Consider the following 17,352-nt stretch of genomic DNA (forward strand, 5'->3'; position numbering starts at 1 on the left):
CAGTCCCTCAGGACCAAAGCAGGCTTTTAAATACATCATCTCTGGGCCAAAATACTCCTCAGGGAAACAAGAGGCTATTTACTTTCTCATTATCTTTTCCCTGTATTGGTGATTCTCTCCTTATCTACTTACCCTGAAGAAAGAAATAGGCACTATTGAACACTAATAACAAAACTACCACAAGTTCATCATTAATGAATCTTAATATAGTAAATTATGTTCATATAGCTAAAAATGAAAAGCCCCAAGGAGCTGGCCTATAGCTCTACAGATATACTCCCAGCTCTGCTGCAAAGGGTTTACTAGTGCTATGTCCAGCTTGTTTTAATTTCATTTTAAAATTTAACATCTAAAGGATTGAGTTAGGGGAGTATAAACACTCCCTTCTTAACCAGGCAGTAAAATGATCTGAATGGGAAGTGAGGGGTATTTTGAACAAAGACTCACTGCAAGATGCAATTAAGTGGATGGATTACTACACAAGAGTTTAGTATAGTACAGTGCCTAATACATAAAAGATACAAATCTGCTAAAGGAATGAAGATTTTAAGAAAGGAAACTTTGTAAGACTAAAATGTCTAGAGAAGCTAACAGGGAGAAGGATCAGAAGATCTCTAACTTCCAAAATAAAGGGTAGGAGGCCTGGCAGTAAGGAAAAGGCTGTGCTAGGCACAGATAAGAGGGTAAAGTACAAGTAAAGGCTTTGGGAAACCAAAGTATAATGAGTATCCACCTACCTGCCTATTTCCTTATTTCCTACCTACCTACCTACCTATGTATTTCCTTCTTTCCTTCCTTCCTTCCTTCCTTCCTTCCTTCCTTCCTTCCTTCCTTCCTTCCTTCCTTCCTTCCTTCCTTCCTTATGTCAGACTTATCTTACCCATAATTAATGTGATTTGGGGAGCCTTTGCTCTAAATACAAACTATTCACTCACCATCTTTTCTTTTCATATTTTTCTTGTAGGAACTCTTTCACTTTTTGTGGATCCCTGAAGTCTGGAATTGCTGAAGATCTATCATCAAATAATCCTAGCCAAATCTGTTTACAGACCTTTGGAAAGAATTAAAAAAAAAAAAGAACTGTTAAATTCAACATCCTAATTGAAATTTTAAGGGAAACTTAATTGAAATTTTAAGGGAAAATTATGATTCTTTCAGAAAGCTGAGCTATTTAATTTTAATAATACTGCTTTCGTTGAGAGTATGTATCACAACGATTAGTGAAGAAGCAACAAATGAAGAGACTACAGTTATTTTAATGTTACAGCTGCAGCCAAATCTTAGCAACAACATGATAAAGAACAGCGCCTCACAGGGAAACAAACAGCGAAATGAGATCTCACTATCAAGAGGACCTGGGATTTTTTTTGGTCTTGGGAAGATAAGCTGTAAGCTATTAGTAAAGTTGCGTAGCCTTTATGAACCTCGGTTCCCTCATCCCCAGAAAACAGAGGAATTACACCAGCAGCAATTTCACAGATCCTTGACAAGAATAAACAGAAAGTACCAGAATCACAATTTTCTATTAAACTGCAAAAACAAAAATACAAGGCAGATACAACTCCAGCTTTATAGTTGCCTCCTGTTTATTCTTCTCTAAAGGCTAAAAAAATGAGAATCTGAGATTTCTCAAAGAAATTAAATGGTGCAGAACTCAAACAGGGCACAAAGAGCATAAAGAGAACTATAAAGAAAAAACTAATAAAATTGACTTAATTAAAATTTTAAAACTACTGATCACTACTGATCTCAAAAAATTTTTTAAATTAAAATGCAACCCACCACCTGAGAAGTATTTGCAAAACATGTAAGAACTTGGAAGAACTTGAATCCAAAATATATGAAGAATTCTTAAAATATAAAAGAATTCAATTGCTAAAAAAAAAAGACCAGAAAAACACTTTTTAAAGAATGGGCAAGAAAATCTGAATAGACACATCACCAGAGATACACACACAGCAAATAAGAAGCCCTACATCATTAGTCATGAAGAAAATGTAAATTAAAATGACACTGACATCCCACTACACAGACACCCCACAGATAACACTAGGATGTCTAAAAACATAAAGACTGACCGTATCTTATGTTGGTGAGAATGTGGAACAACTAAAACTCTCAAGACTGTAAAATGGTTCAACCATTTTGGAAGAAAACTGGCAGTTCCTTAAAAGTTAAACTTCTACCTACTATATAAACCAGCCATCCCACTTCTAAGAGAAATAAAAGCACATGTCCGCAACCCAATGTCCATTGACAGCTGAATGGATAAACTCTGGAAAATTTAAGTAGGACACTAATCAGCAATAAAAAGGAACAAACTATTGATACAAGCAACTACATAAATGTCAAAATAATCAAGTCAGACCATTCCCCACCCCCAAAAGTACAGACTGTAGGATTGCATTCAGAAATTGTGAACTTACCTACAGTGACGGAAAGCACATCCACGGATGAATTACCAAGTGGCACAAAAAGCTTTTGGGGCTAATGAAAATGTATGTTCTCTTACAATTGTGACAATGGTTTCAAGTATGTCAAAATTCATCCGTTCTATACTTTAAATATGTACAATTATTATAATTAATTATTCCTCAATAAAGCTATACAAAACAAGTCCACAAGTTTCCGAAATCATATTATTTTAAGTAACCAAATATGACAAGGTGACAAGAGCAAAGCATCTCGCTTCTAAAAGCCTGACAAAAATTTAAGAAATCAAAGAAGGGAAAACAGTATTCTTCTCAATCTCACCTGCTTACTGAAGTGGATAAGGGTGAAATAAGGATTGGAAAAAGGACTCATCCTTTCCCTCTCCTGTCATGTACCCCAAGCATGTTTCAAACATTTCTTGTGGTTCCCCACTACTCTGGGAAGGATACAGCATAGTACAGATACCAGGAAGTTATTAAAACAGTACACACGGTGAGGACTAAGCTAAGGAGCAATCTTATTATAAAAACATCTCAGTGGCAAAGCCCAAGAAGTACAGACACCAAGGAATGATAGATAATGCAACTTATTGCCAGAAATACTATAAACCCTGTAAAGGCTCAGCTTCTTCAGTAAATACTTAGCTAATTAAAAAGAACCACCTAGGACTCTCCTCAGGCAGAAACCTAACTAATGATTCTCCCAAAAGGTAATCTTCAAAGATTCTGTGGCTTTACAATTACATTCAAAGGGAGTACTGGAAATTTTTAATTCTTCCTCCAGCTTCACCTAGCTGTTCAGGTACAAAGTAGGTAGTATGTTGACTTTAATCAGGTAAAATATGTCAAGAGTTAAAAAAAAAAAGGGGGTGGTTATAATAGACCATGGAACCTAAACGAGTTTAAGAAAAACAAAGATATGATGAGGATGATGGACAACCAAGTTTAGCCTCAGTAGACTGGAGATTGTCCCAAAATTGCTGGAGTTAGGAATTAGAGGGGGTGAGCTAGAGAGAAACACTGGTGGTCAGAGACTAGGATGCTTGAACTTGAAATCTGAGAATACAGTTATGAATAAGTAAAAAAATCTGAAATAAGATGATTATTAGAGATAAGAGGTCAAAGAATTCAGGAGGCTAAATTATCTATGGGCATGATAATCTTGTGGGTTATCTATGTGGATACTGGGATCAGCAGAAATGATTAACACTAATGGGAAAAAAAAAAAACTACGGAAGGTGCTAAAATCTATACTGAATGGGGTGGGGTGGTGGTGCCTACCAGTATGACTGCAACAAGAAGACACAGCAGGTGATAAAATCTACTGATATAGGAGAATGGGGCTGGGGGCCAGAACCGTAACTGAGGAGCAAGAATGACACCTACAGTCCATTATTTAAAAGGATGGCACACAAGATGGAGTCAGTTTTGATTATCTCTTTGGGGGAGGTGGATAATCAATTCTAATTATAGAACAATGTGGTGGGGGGGTGGTAATTATGAGCCTGGCTAGGAAGCCAGGCTACCTAAATTAGAATTCCAACTTCAGTCAACACAACCTGCTTCTCAGGAATGCTGGAAAGGTTAAATAAGTTAGTATATGTTTTCCACTCAGGACAAGCATATACAGTGAACTCTCAGTAGTGTTAGTTATTATTACTTTTGGGCTTGGTCTTTCAAGTGGTTTGTGATGATGGGTTATAAAGTGATGAAGTAAATAAGCAAGGACTGAGCAGTAGAGGTCTCACCAGGAACACAAGGAAATGTTGGGTCTCCATTCCTGCCGTAGACAGAATCAAAGTTACCTTCACAGTAGGATCTCCCTCCTCTCAACTTCTTTACCACTTTGTAACTCTCCATGAAACTCACCACCAGTCACCTTATATTAGAATTACTGAGCATGTGTGCCATTTAATTTTTAGTTCTTCACAATGTTTAAAACAATGTGTTGTCATATGAAGTGATTGAAGATAGATAATAATCAAAACAAGATCTTTCAGTGAAATTAAAAATAAAATCACCCATCAGCTAACAGATAAAATTTATGAAACTGTCATAATTGTCCTTATCTAGTGCTAATCCACTTTAGAATCGTAATAGCCACTGAAAGAATGTAAAATATTTTAAAGCCTATTTATCAGTCAGGGTTTCCAGAGGAAACAGATGGCACACTCAATTTGGATAATTCAAGAAAACTTTAATAGATTGACTGTTTACAAAGGTAGGCTGTCAGGAAATCACCAGGGTTCATAACAGCAGGCCCTAACATCACTCCCTGGCAGGGAAGTGGGGAGGAGAGGAAGATGTCAGCAACGTTAAAACAAAGAGGACTACTTGATGGGAGCTTTGACCTTCAATGGAAGGATGCAGCCAGGCTGCAGAAATCCCGTAGGGAAGAAATTAAGAAAATATATATCCTAACCTTTCCCTTCTTTTCTTTGATCTGCTAACAATGTTCCCCCACCAGCTGAACTGACCTAGAAGCCAGCAGGCAAGAAAGCCCATTTGTGTATCCAGACAAACCAACTGCCTGGAACTAGAGCAGGGTAAAGACTAGAACTGTGAAGGGAAGATGGAAGCCAGCCAAACCAGCATCCAAATTATGACAAAACATATATTCAATGGAACAATTTTTAAAAATTATTAACACTGGAAGTAGGAAACATCCACACTAATTCTCAATTACTCACTGTGGGGTAAGTGGAGGTTCCATGGCCAGGATCCTCACCTGATGCTGATATACCTGCCCACTGCACATGTACAATGCTCACAGGTGCATGCTTGCCCACATTTTGGCAGTGAACTATTACTGACTCTCTATAAAAAGCTACACCAGGGCTGTGGGGCTGCGATGCTGCAGGGAGGCCCTGAGGCAGAGACTGGCTTGCTGCATGCAGACTGTCCAGGGGGCGGATGGGATTCTAGCACCTGACCTCTTCCACCAGGAGAATAAAGTCTGGTGTAAGACCTTTCACCCCAAGAATGTTCAGTTGTCATTTTTCGGTCTCTCACCGAATCCACAGTGAACTTGATGGAGGCTGAAACCCTCAGGTAAGACACTTACATATAAAAGGAAGGGTATGGAAACACTGTTGCATCAGGCTTGAGAAGGAAAAAAAATTAGGAATAGAGATGACATACTGTAGTTTTGTTAACCTCTGGGGGACAGCAAAACAGAAGAGAAACTGGCTGGAATGGGTACTTACCTTTATTCAGACAAACTTATGTTTTATAAAAAGAATATAAACAAACAATGTGACATGACTCTGCATACAACCTCTAGATAGAAAGATATAAAAATAAGGAAAGGACAGAAAAGAGCTCTGGAATTAGATCATCTTTTTTCATTAAGCGAATCTATAAATATTCACCTAGATTTCCAATTTTTTTGTGTGTGTGTGTGCTTTCTCTCCTTAGTGGAGAGATGGTGGTTACTGCCTCCTTCTGTATATAAGATATAATTACAGCATTTGATAATTTTGCCCATAAAACACATGAGTAATAGGAGACTTAAAAAACTGAAAATTCCATGAACCAGTAATTACTATCTACTTTTTGGAAGCAGAAGAAGTGAACAAAAGTAGTATTAACCAACAAGAAATAGCATTAGGAGTTCTCCAGAGAGTTACCAGGGACCTATTACACCCATAATAATGGAATTTTATTTTGCTCTAAGATGATGAAACTATCATTTTTTTTTTTGCCTTACTTTGCCCTAAAAATACACTATCAGAAAAATATCTCAAATATGTATCAGGACTCAAGGTAAACTGGAAAAAACAAGTACATCATTAACAGTTTCTACACTCATCCAACCTATAGTAACATGACTATGCTATTATTTCTAGACCACCAGCTAATAGGTATTTCTCAGAGATGGCCTGTATGAAATGATACATATTCATTAATAATGCTTTCAGAAATAAAAACACGATCCATATGTCTTATGCAAGAGAAATGGATAGTCCTGCATTTATATACATCTTTTTAGGGCTGTATGGTATATTCCACATTAAAATTTGGCTTTTAAAAAATGTGCTAGCTAGAATTAGAACAATGGCAGCCAATTCACTGAAAATAGGCACATAGAGGCTATCCATGCAGACTGCTGAGACACCAGTCTTTGTGAAACAGACACATTAATGAGTATATGAGGGATAAAACTTACAAGATATTAACCCAATTTATTTAATCCCAGGTTTTTTTTTTTAATTTAAGTACAAACTACCTTATAGTGACATCTTTAGCATAAGAATCAAATTCTTCATCACAGCCTATTGAGGCCCCACAGAATTTAATCCCTGATTGACTCTCCAAAGTCATATTCTACCATCAGTTTTCCAGCTCCACAGGCCTCCATGGTCTTCCCTGACGATCAAATACAAGGGGGCAACACCCCCAACCAAATGTCAGATACACATTATTACAACGTATTATTTATTTTCATGCCCTTTATTTTCACAACTTCCAAATGTAAATTTCATGAGACAGGAAGTTTCTCTCTGATTTACCACTATTTGTATTCTCAGTACCTGACACATGGCAGACAATAAATATCTGATGCATGAGTAAAAGCAACTTCCTAACAGCCCTGAAATATATGTATAAGTTTCCTTTTTTTCCCTTTGTTCCATCTAAAATGTACATGCTGACCTAGAACATTTAGCTTACCAACTTATTCATGCAGAAGTAATAAACTGACTGATCCAAATTCTCAATTGCACATAGGCCAGAGGTTAGCAAATTATACCCCACAGGCTAAATCTGGCCTATGGCCCATGGTTGTTGCTGAAGTTTCACTGGAACACAGCCACGTTCACTTGTGTATCTATTGTGTATGGATGCTTTGCTGGGTAGTGGCAATTGAGACTGTATCATCCACAAAGCCTAACACTTACTATCTGATCACTTACATAAAAAGTATGCTGATCCCTGACTTACCTGCAACCACAGACTATGATACCATTTCAGCACCCAAGAATAAAGGAAAATAAATAAAAGCTTGTTTTAGAGGCAGGTGTTATAATGTACATGGGGAATAAGAGAGAGGAACATAAAATGAAAGAAGCTTTTCCCTGGAGGAAGAACTTTCCAACAGTAAGGACTATCTAAAGGCCAATTTATTATATAAACCCATTCACTTGAGAATAAAGGAGAAAAAGTACCAGAGTAAGTTTCAGGGAAAAAATAACAGGTTTTATAACACTTGGTTTCTAAATAACTTGTAAGCACAAAGAAACAGAAAAGATAGAAAAGCAAACACTTAGAACATGAGAGAGAAATTAAATGCAGTGGCAACAGCAATAAAACTTCCAAGTGTCTGTGAGCTGTGAAGGAGACCAGTAGCTCTAATTCAGACACACACTATGGAAACTTACACTAAAACAAAAAGGCAGAAGACATAACTCACAGCACATTTCCACACTTATTTCATTTAATGTCTCCAGTGCTGAGAGAACTGTGTCCCAGACAGATTGCAACAACCAAAACCCAGCCACACTAGGTCAGATAAAACAAGTTTACAGGAAGAATACAGTAATCCTTCCAAAAACAAAAACAAAGACAAAAACTGTATGGGAACCTGGGCTGCAAACAGGAAGCCATCTGGGATGTAGTAGTCTGGGTACGTTTCCTAAGAACCCTCTCTACACATCCCAAACAGAGTTTATCACTATTGCTTCTCCACGCTGATGTCTAATCCCTACTCTTGCTCATGTTAGTACGTTTTTTTTCCTGCCTGGTTAGAGTGCACACGGCCCAGTATATACTGCCTTTTTGGTTCAATGATTCATCATTTGAATCCAGCCTTTTATTGAACTTTAATTCAATTTCTTAAGAGAGGACCTGATTAGTCACTGGCCACTTGGGACAGCCGTCCATTCTTGATCCAGTCAGCTGTGTGTTTTGTGATTTTTCAGGGCAGGGGGCCCTCCCACTTTCTTCCTTTAGCAAGGAGTATGAGCTTTGGGAAAGAACACCATATTAAGTGATGTGTATCCTTCTCAGTGCATCCTATCAGGAAACACATAATGTCAATTTGTCCTGTTTCTGTTGATATTACTGATCACTCCCTAAACACATGGTTTATTCATGAATATACTTTGAAAATCATAAAAAGCTTTATAAAAATGTAAGATTACATTGTAAAGCCACAGTATTTTTCAAGAAAGATTATCAATTGCCCTACCTTCTCAAACTAAGATGACAAATTATGCCGGATGGGTAACAAAACAATGCTCTGCCTTTTAATTTTATATGCTATGTCCTTAACAAGTTTCCGTAATTTTAGGTAGGTAAACTTACCAATTTTTACTTTGTGAATTTTTAAATTATTTTTAGTCTATAAAGTCCTTCTACCTTTAAATGTTAAATATGTAGTCAGTGATATTTTTTATTAATTTTTATGTTAATCAGGTCTTCATGTTTTTATTGGCTACCCCAAAGTATATACATTCTGAAACACTAAAATTTAGTTTTGACTGTTTTTTAGTTATGAAATAATTTGTTTTATAGAAAAGGTGCAAGTGTAGTAGAAAAACATCCCATATACCTTTACTCTGGGTCTCTAATGTAAATATCTCCTTTATCATTCTCTCTTGATAAGTAAAACTTTTTCCAAACCATTTGAATTAGAGGCATGAACCTTTTACCCTTAAATGTGTCATCTCCTAAAATAGGGACATTCTTTAATGTAACTACAGCACAATTATCAAAGTGAGGAAATTAGCATTTTATACTATTATTATCTAATCCACAGACTAGTCAATTATCTTAAAAATGTCCTTTAGAGCAAAAGGAAAAGATTCTACTGATCCAGAATCCATAGCTGTCTTGTCTCCTTAAATCTCTTTTAATCTGCAACAGTTCTTCAGTCTGCCTTTGTCTTTCATGACCTTGACTTCTTTGGAGAGTATACAGGCCTGTTATTTGCAGCATGTTCCTTAGTTTTCCTTATGATTAGATTTCTTATGCATTTTGGGAAGGACCATCACATAAGCAATGTGTATCCTTATAAGTGCATTGCATCAATAAACACATGATGTCAATTTGTCCTGTTCCTGGTGATGTTAACTGATCACTTGGTTAAAATAATGTATGTCAAATTTCTCCATAGTAAAGTCATTATTTGTAGGGAGGTATACTCTGAGACTATTTTCTATATTTTATGGCTTCCTTTATGACTTTAAATTTTAACTCTAAAATTTTTCTGAAATTTTAGTATGCCATGTCAGTTAACATTCTAATTGATTCTCCATTTATTGAATAACCAATTCCTTTGACACAGACTGCTAACTTCATTTCTTTTATAACAACTTCATACACATAATAGATTATAGCATATTTTAGGATTTAGTCTATAGATCTGTGCCTATATTCTCCCACTAGTTTCAGACTTTTGTAATTACTGCTAGTTTACACTGCAAATTACTGCCTATAAATATAGATACATTTAGTATCTAAGTAGAGCCCATCTTATTTACTCTTTGTTTTACAAATTCTTCCCAGCTAGTTTACGTTGTTCTTTTGGATGAACTTTAGATTTTCTAAAAAGGAAAAAAAATTCCCACCAGCATTTTGGTTGCCATTGTTCTAAACTTAATATGTGAAGCCTCTTAAGGCAAAGCATTTCATTCCCAAAGACAGTATGAAGTATGGGTCTGATCAGCAAGCTTGCCAAGAAGAAAAAATTAACCAAAGGTTTGTGTTTATCTCTCCACAGAGTAAGTTTCACATTTTTAACATTCTCCAGAATTTAACTACAACGAATGAGGAATTGAGCAAGGGAGCAGAGTGATCACATCCCCTTTGGAATTAAATGTAAGAACAAAGTTTTATTTACTTGTCTTGATATGAAAAACGAATTGTTTGTGGATTATCAATAGCTTAGGGATAGCATCAATACGAGTGTACCACCTCTAACATGAACACTACTCACTCATTGCTTAGCTCAATCTAAGGTTCAAGGATGGTGATCAGATTTATACTGACACTCTATTGTCTGGTTGTCCCGGTAACTAAAGGCATGCATTTGCCAGGCAGCTGACTAAGGCTGGGAATGCAGCTTTTGGCTGAAGAACAGAGGGGGACTAACTGGCCCAAATGCAAAACAAGCCTCTGAAGTAAAATTGATCACTACTACAGTCTACATAAATTTCATGAAAAGGAGAAGAAACTTTGAGTTTTTTGGGGGTGACTCACAGATTTTTTTTTAAATTAAAAAAAAGGAATATTCAGGCAAAGCTCTTAGTAAAAATGAGATCTGCAGAAGAGGTGAGTTTCAAGTACATTTCTAAACAGATTATCTCATTGCCAAAGGGACAATGTCAGCATCAGTAAGAATAACCACATCTGACTGAAACATCAAATAAATAATTTCACGGTGAGATTTAAAAAATAAAACAAAAACCTTAATTGGTCATTGCTGGAAGATGGTAGGGAACTAACTCATTTTGAAAACAACTAAATACTGAGGACTACAAATGGCTTTGTTTATGTGTACTGTATCTACTGATACTTATGAGAAGTAGTTATAATGTACTTAAAAAAACAATAAAATTATGGCATGTTAATGTAAATAACTTTCATTTATGAAAATAGCTCTAATTTCTAAAACAAAAAGTTAGTGAAGAGTGACACCATTTTCCATTTTTGCAAATTTCATTAATACTTGGTTTAATAGAAGGCAGCCAATACCTCATCTGCTTCTACATTTTTGTTACATTGCTTCTGGAAAACTCCAGTGTATACTCATAGAAATGGGCATAAAAACAGCAAATTTAGCTTAGAATTACTAATTAGAGAACCCCTGAAAAGATCTCAGGGATCCCCCCTTCACCCCGACTACACATGGAAAATCACTAAGTCAGAATATCAACATTTCACAGTCCCTAATTAATGGCTACAGGCACAGAGTACTAGCAGCCCCTAACACACCCTCTCTCAAAACTTGTCTCACCATAAAGAAATATGCTACCCAATCTATGTAACACTGTGTCTTCCGCCTTCCCTAAATTAAACATGAATCTTAAGAAGCTATCAAATCCAAGTCCCAATACACAGGTAAGAAGATTACAGAGAACAGTGACACAACATGGATGAAATCAGCAGAATCCAGATAGTAGGAAACTACCGAACAAATGACTGGGCAGCAAGAAGTGGGGGGAGAAAGAAAAGAGAGGAGAGTGGGGAGAGAGACTAAGAGTCAAATAAATGGAGGGAAAACTTAGAGAATAAAAATGAATTAAAAGGCAAGCAGAGCAGGTTCCACTTCCAGTAATGTCAGAGTAGCTCATATAAAAACACAACTCTTCAGCAGATAACTATAAACTCTGCACACATTATAGAAACTATCAGAAGACACTAGAAAGTAACCATAGCAAACAGAAACTGGAGAGGAGTCAACACTTGTAAGAAACAAACACTAGGCATGTGCTGTTTTTTCAAGGACCATCACTTTAAAGCAGGCCCCAGTCAATGGCAAGCAAAGCTGCCAGAACTCCAACACCAAGTCACAAATCTTCAGGCTTAAAGACAGAGTTTGCAATAGCCACAGCAACTGGAAAGTAAGGGGGAAATCTAAGAAGGGAAAGAGAATAGGAGAATATGATACTAGAGAATATTCCCTAGTAGAGAATAGGAGCCACAAAAGCAAAACTAGAATAATGACTGCCCAAATCTCTGGCTCATCCTTACCTATGCATGTGTGGGGCTGACTCCAAGCAGTTCAACTAAAGACTAAAAGAACTGAGCAGAGATTTCAGCTAAAATAAAAAGTGAACAAAACAAATAAACAATACTTTTTGGAGGAACTGAACAGAATCCAGAGGCTCTACTGCCTACCATTCCCAAAGTTCTGGATATAATCCAGTCACTAGATATACAAAGAAACAGGAAAGTGTGATCCTACTCAAATGAAAAGGCAATCAGTGGAGAAAGATCAGAGATGGGAAAGACTTCCAATAGCAGGCAATGATTCCAAGCAGCTAGTAGCTCTATATTCAAGAGCACAAAAGAAAATAATGTTTGCAATGAATAAATAAAACTGAGATCTCAGCAAAAAAATAGAAACTATAGAAAAGAACCGAATGTAAATTCTAGAACTAGAAAAGATAATACCAAATTAATTCCAAATAAAAAACTGGAGTCTGAATAGAAAAGTCAGGTGAAGAAAAGTAGGTAGTGAAATTGAACATAACAGAAACCTGAAAAATGTAAACATTGAGGAAAAAAGATTAACAGAGCCTCAGGGACATACAGGACAATATCAAAATGGCTAGCATACATGCAGTTGAAGTCTGAGATATGAGAATGAGGCAGAAACAATTATTTGAAGAAGAAATGATCAAAAACTTTCCAACTTGATGAAAGATAAATTTATAGGTTCAAGAAGCTCAGCAAAACCCAAGATGGATAAACACACACACACACACACACACACACACACACACACACACACACACACCACACATAACTACATTACAGTCACACTCTGGAAAACAAAGATTAAAAAGCTTCAAAATGGCGTATCACTATAGAGGAACAATAATATAAATATCACATAATACTTTTTTCAAAGAAAAGAGAAAGAACACATAGTACTAATAAATATGTTAACTACCAATAATAGCTTCAAAATACATGAAGCAAACACTGACGTGTTCAAAGGAAAAGATACAAATCCACAACCAGTTGCCTAATTGCTCTATTAACAACTGATAAATTACCTAGACAAAATTGGTCAAGCAGATGTATAAGATCTGAATACAATTGATCATAAACCTGTAATTGACATTTATGACATTACACCCAAGAACTTTCAGAACACATTCTTCTCAAGTACACATAGTATGTTCACCAAGACGGTAAAACAGGTCTCAAAAATAAGTAATGTTTGAAAGTATATAGATAATGTTCACTGATAATGATAGAAGAAAGTCAGAAATCAATTACAGTTAAGAGAAATCTTTACTCCAAATATCTCCAAATACGTAGAAATTAAACAACCATGTATGTCCATATAATTCATGGGTCAAAGAAGGAATCACAAGGGAAACTAGAAAACTGAATAATAAAATACAACATATCAAAATCTGTGCAAAGCAGTTTAACCCTGATCTTAGAAACTGGCTTTAAAATGTTAAAAAAGCTCTGAAATTAATGACCTTAGGTTCTACTGTAACAAACTAAAAAAGAGTAAATAACCCAGGGTAAATAGAAGAAAAATAATAAAGATCAAAATTATTATAAAACTTACACATATTAAAAAATAGGGACTACTGTGAATATTTTATGTCAATAAATACAACAAATGAAATAGGCAAATTCCCTGAAAAACACAACTCACCAAAACTGGTATGAGAAACAGATAATCTCAATAACCAGTGTGGTCACCTTCATTCTCTGCCCCAGGAACACTAACCCCATGCTCCTTTCCATCCTCCCAGAGCACCCAGTCATCTCAATTAGAGTAGCTGGCCAAAGGTGCCCAAGTTGTCAACGCCCAAGTTAAAATCCCACCACGTGGTACAAGCAGCTACCAGTGGGGGCTGGGGAGAGGAGGGGTGGGGAGGGTGAGCAGCACAGAGGGGGACAACCAGTCTTGGTTTCCATGTCAAATCAAACAACAATAGATCATTCAAGTGGGCCATATAAAACCATGCAATAGGTCAAATCTGGCTGGGGAGTGGGGGTGGGGCTATACAGTTTGCCAAACTCTGACCTAGAATATGCACTCCACGACCTAGAAAACCAACTTTTAAGAAAGGGAAATCAGAGGACTTGCATCAAGAAAGACTTCAAGACACCGTGGTACTAGTGTAAGGGCCAAAAAATAAAGATGAAACTCAACATAGCACAGAATCATACTCATATTTATATGGTCACTTCACTCTTGACAAAGCCTCCAAAGCAATCCACTGAGGAGTTTTTAACAAATGGAGCTGGAACAACAATACATACTCATGGAAAAATATGAACCTCAACCTCTAGCACACCACACACTAAAATTAATTTTGGGTGGATTGTAGATATAAACATGAAAGCTAAAGTTTTCAAAGCTTCTCAAACACAATAAAATTATTCTCATGAATAGGCAGAGATTTCTTAACACGGAGTGGAGATAGAGATAGCAGTAACTATAAAACTAAAAATTAATATATTTTATCAAAAAGATAAATTTTTGTTTGTCAAAAGATACCAATAAGAAAATAAATGAGAAAGTCACAGACTGGGAGAAAATATTCACTAACCATATATGTCTAAGAAGAATAAACAAATTCTGATATATTTATAAATAACAGAATTGTACTCAGAAATAAAAAAGAACAAGCTACATGCATCCACATGCATAATTCTCAGAAGTTTTACACAAAGAAGCACTCATTGGTATTCTATTTACATGAATATGAGTAACAATCAGAACAGTGGTTATCTGGGTTGGGGAGACACTGAACAGAAAGGGATGTCAGGAACTTTGGGGGGTGATGGTCATTTCATGTTCTAAGTGTTGGCAAGACTTTGAGTTACCAAACTGGAAGCATTCATCAAAACTCTTCCAAAGGTACGTTTAAGATTTTTACATTTCACTGTATGTAAATTATACCTTAAAAAGTTTTAACAAATATTTAATTCTAGTTAATGATATAACAAGTATTGCAGGGATGACGTGAACTAATGTTTGCAACATATATTGAAATCAACTTGTGGAATCCATGGTCCAGTAGAAGACTGACAAAATATATCTAAATCTCTAATAAGTTCCTGCCAGGCATGGTCTTTGCCTATTCCTGACCAAAATTGATCTTGCCTGTGCTGGATGACTTGAATTTCATGAAACAGAACCAAGAAACCGTCAATGACATCACCAACTCCTCAAAAAATCTATGGACCCAGAGTCTGTTTCAAGTTTTATCTTAACCAACTCATATAGCACCCATAAACCAGATGGCATCCTCTGTTGCCAAGATGAATGCCAGTTGCTATCCTAGCAGCCACATAGGCTTTGTGCTCTATAAGAAGCCAACATCAATTCTCAGGAGCCTGCATAGCAGCAGATGCCAGAGCAGTGGAAGAGACACAGCTGAAAGACTACACCTCAGATGCGTACACAGACTGCTTGTGCTGGGAGTCTGACTGCAAGGCCTGCAAGTCACCAGAGCTGCTAAGTTTCCCAGGGACTTAGGCTGGCAGGGCCCCCAAGTCACAGGGTAACCAGCCCCAGAGTAGCTACCTGGTGTGAGGCCTCCGCTGTCCTGACACACCTGGCTCTATCCCACAGACCAAGGGATACAAGCCCTAAGACGTTGTCTGGTCCCAGGCCTTTGCAGGTCGAACTGGGTTCCATCTAAGCATCCAATCCTTTATCAATAATACAGTTTCAAAACCCACATTTGTACCCTGTTTCAAATAAACTCTTAAGGGAAGGAAAAAAAGGAAATTTATGAAATGAAAGGAAATTTGAATAGTGGCTAAATAACCAGATTATTGTCAGTTTTTATGGATTGTGGTTATATATTTTTAAAGTTCTTGTTTTTTAAATATAACATTAGTTGATGAATTTATAAATGAAATCGTATTTCTTGGTTTGGGCCTTGAATTGGTTGGAGTTTGTATATTATTCTGTCTACTTGTGTAGACAAGTGAACATCTCCATAATAAGAGTTTCAAAAAGAACAAAAAAGACTAATGATTTATATTCTTAACTAGATTTAAGTAAGATTATTTTTTAAAAGATAACATACTTGATGGCAAGAAAGAATGAATGAGAAAAGCTGAGAGATGAGAGGATTCTAGAATGGCTCAGGCAAACAGCTGGAGGGCAATAAAAAATGTGACCTAGGACACCAATGCAATAAAAAGTTAAACGTTCAGTGTAGTAGCTACAAACTAACATCTAGCTTCTTCTACAATACTGAGTTTTTAGTCATCATTCGAAAAGATCCACGTTACAATACGTATAAAACAAAGATAGCATTTCCTATGTTCTTCTTGCCAATCAGTACAGATATTTCTCTGAAAGCCAACAACTAATAAAGAATTCATTCTGCATATTTTAAAGATTACTGTGATTACATTCATCTAGAATTACAAGAACTCTAACATCATGCTTTTCTTTGAAAATAGAAGCCAGATTTTATAATATGTGCATTTCTCCATAAATATGCAACAAATATCTTCTTAAATAATATAACAGAATGTGCCTCAATATTTTAGTTACATGGCTTTAGTTAAACCTCAAATATCTTACTAGGAAACTATTCTCTCAAATAATTACATGTTTATAATTAAAAAATTTTTTTACTGTTACTACTACTGAATTAACTTTTCATATTTATTAATGCCATCATTTTGACTGACAAGGTTCATTACTTAGTGGTGTTCAAATTAGACCAAAGATTATTTTGAGTCCTTGTCTGGAGGCTTTAGTTACTGTGCTGCTTTTCTCAAATGGTGGTCCTTAGCTGTCAGCAACAGAAACACATGGGTTCCGGCTGGAGACACAGACACTCCTTTGCCTCATCCCACATCCAGGGTCAGAATCTCTGAGGAGTAAAGCCCAGGAAAAAAAAAAAAAGTTTATTTTTAACAACCACAAGTAATGCCAGTGAAACTCAAGTGAAATAAATTTTGAAACTCCCTCAGATATATACTCTGTTCATTTTCACTGTTCTAGGTATAATGAAATAATAGGTAAGATTATGCCATGGAAATGTCTCTGATGTTTTGAGGGTAGTAAGACCAATACAGAAGAAAGTAGGAGAGCAAAAACAACAAAAATCTGCATAAAGTCTTATAGGGAATATTATATTTTTAAAAAGTTTAGAGTATGAGTGAGATTTTAGTCCCTGTGGGCTAAAATAGTCCTTGAAGATCTGAGAGGAGAGTAAAAATTTTGATAGGGCTTGAAGAGATTCATGGTAAA

General features: G+C 36.2%; 1 protein-coding gene across 8 annotated transcripts in view; it reads right to left on the reverse strand.

Annotated features, from left to right (window-relative positions):
• The window catches only part of AGFG1 (ArfGAP with FG repeats 1), a 76,183-nt gene that overhangs the window by 32,742 nt on the left and 26,089 nt on the right, over positions 1-17,352 (reverse strand). For 7 of the 8 annotated variants that reach the window (XM_036997721.2, XM_073218040.1, XM_036997710.2 and 4 more), the window contains exon 3: positions 936-1,051. The exons of the other annotated variant lie outside the window; for it this stretch is intronic. In XM_036997721.2, coding sequence (XP_036853616.1) covers positions 936-1,051 — 116 coding nt within the window. The remainder of the gene's footprint in view (positions 1-935; positions 1,052-17,352) is intronic. 8 annotated transcript variants of the gene reach the window in all.

This window comes from Manis javanica, chromosome 12 (genome assembly GCF_040802235.1).
Source record: "Manis javanica isolate MJ-LG chromosome 12, MJ_LKY, whole genome shotgun sequence".
Lineage (NCBI taxonomy): Eukaryota > Metazoa > Chordata > Mammalia > Pholidota > Manidae > Manis > Manis javanica.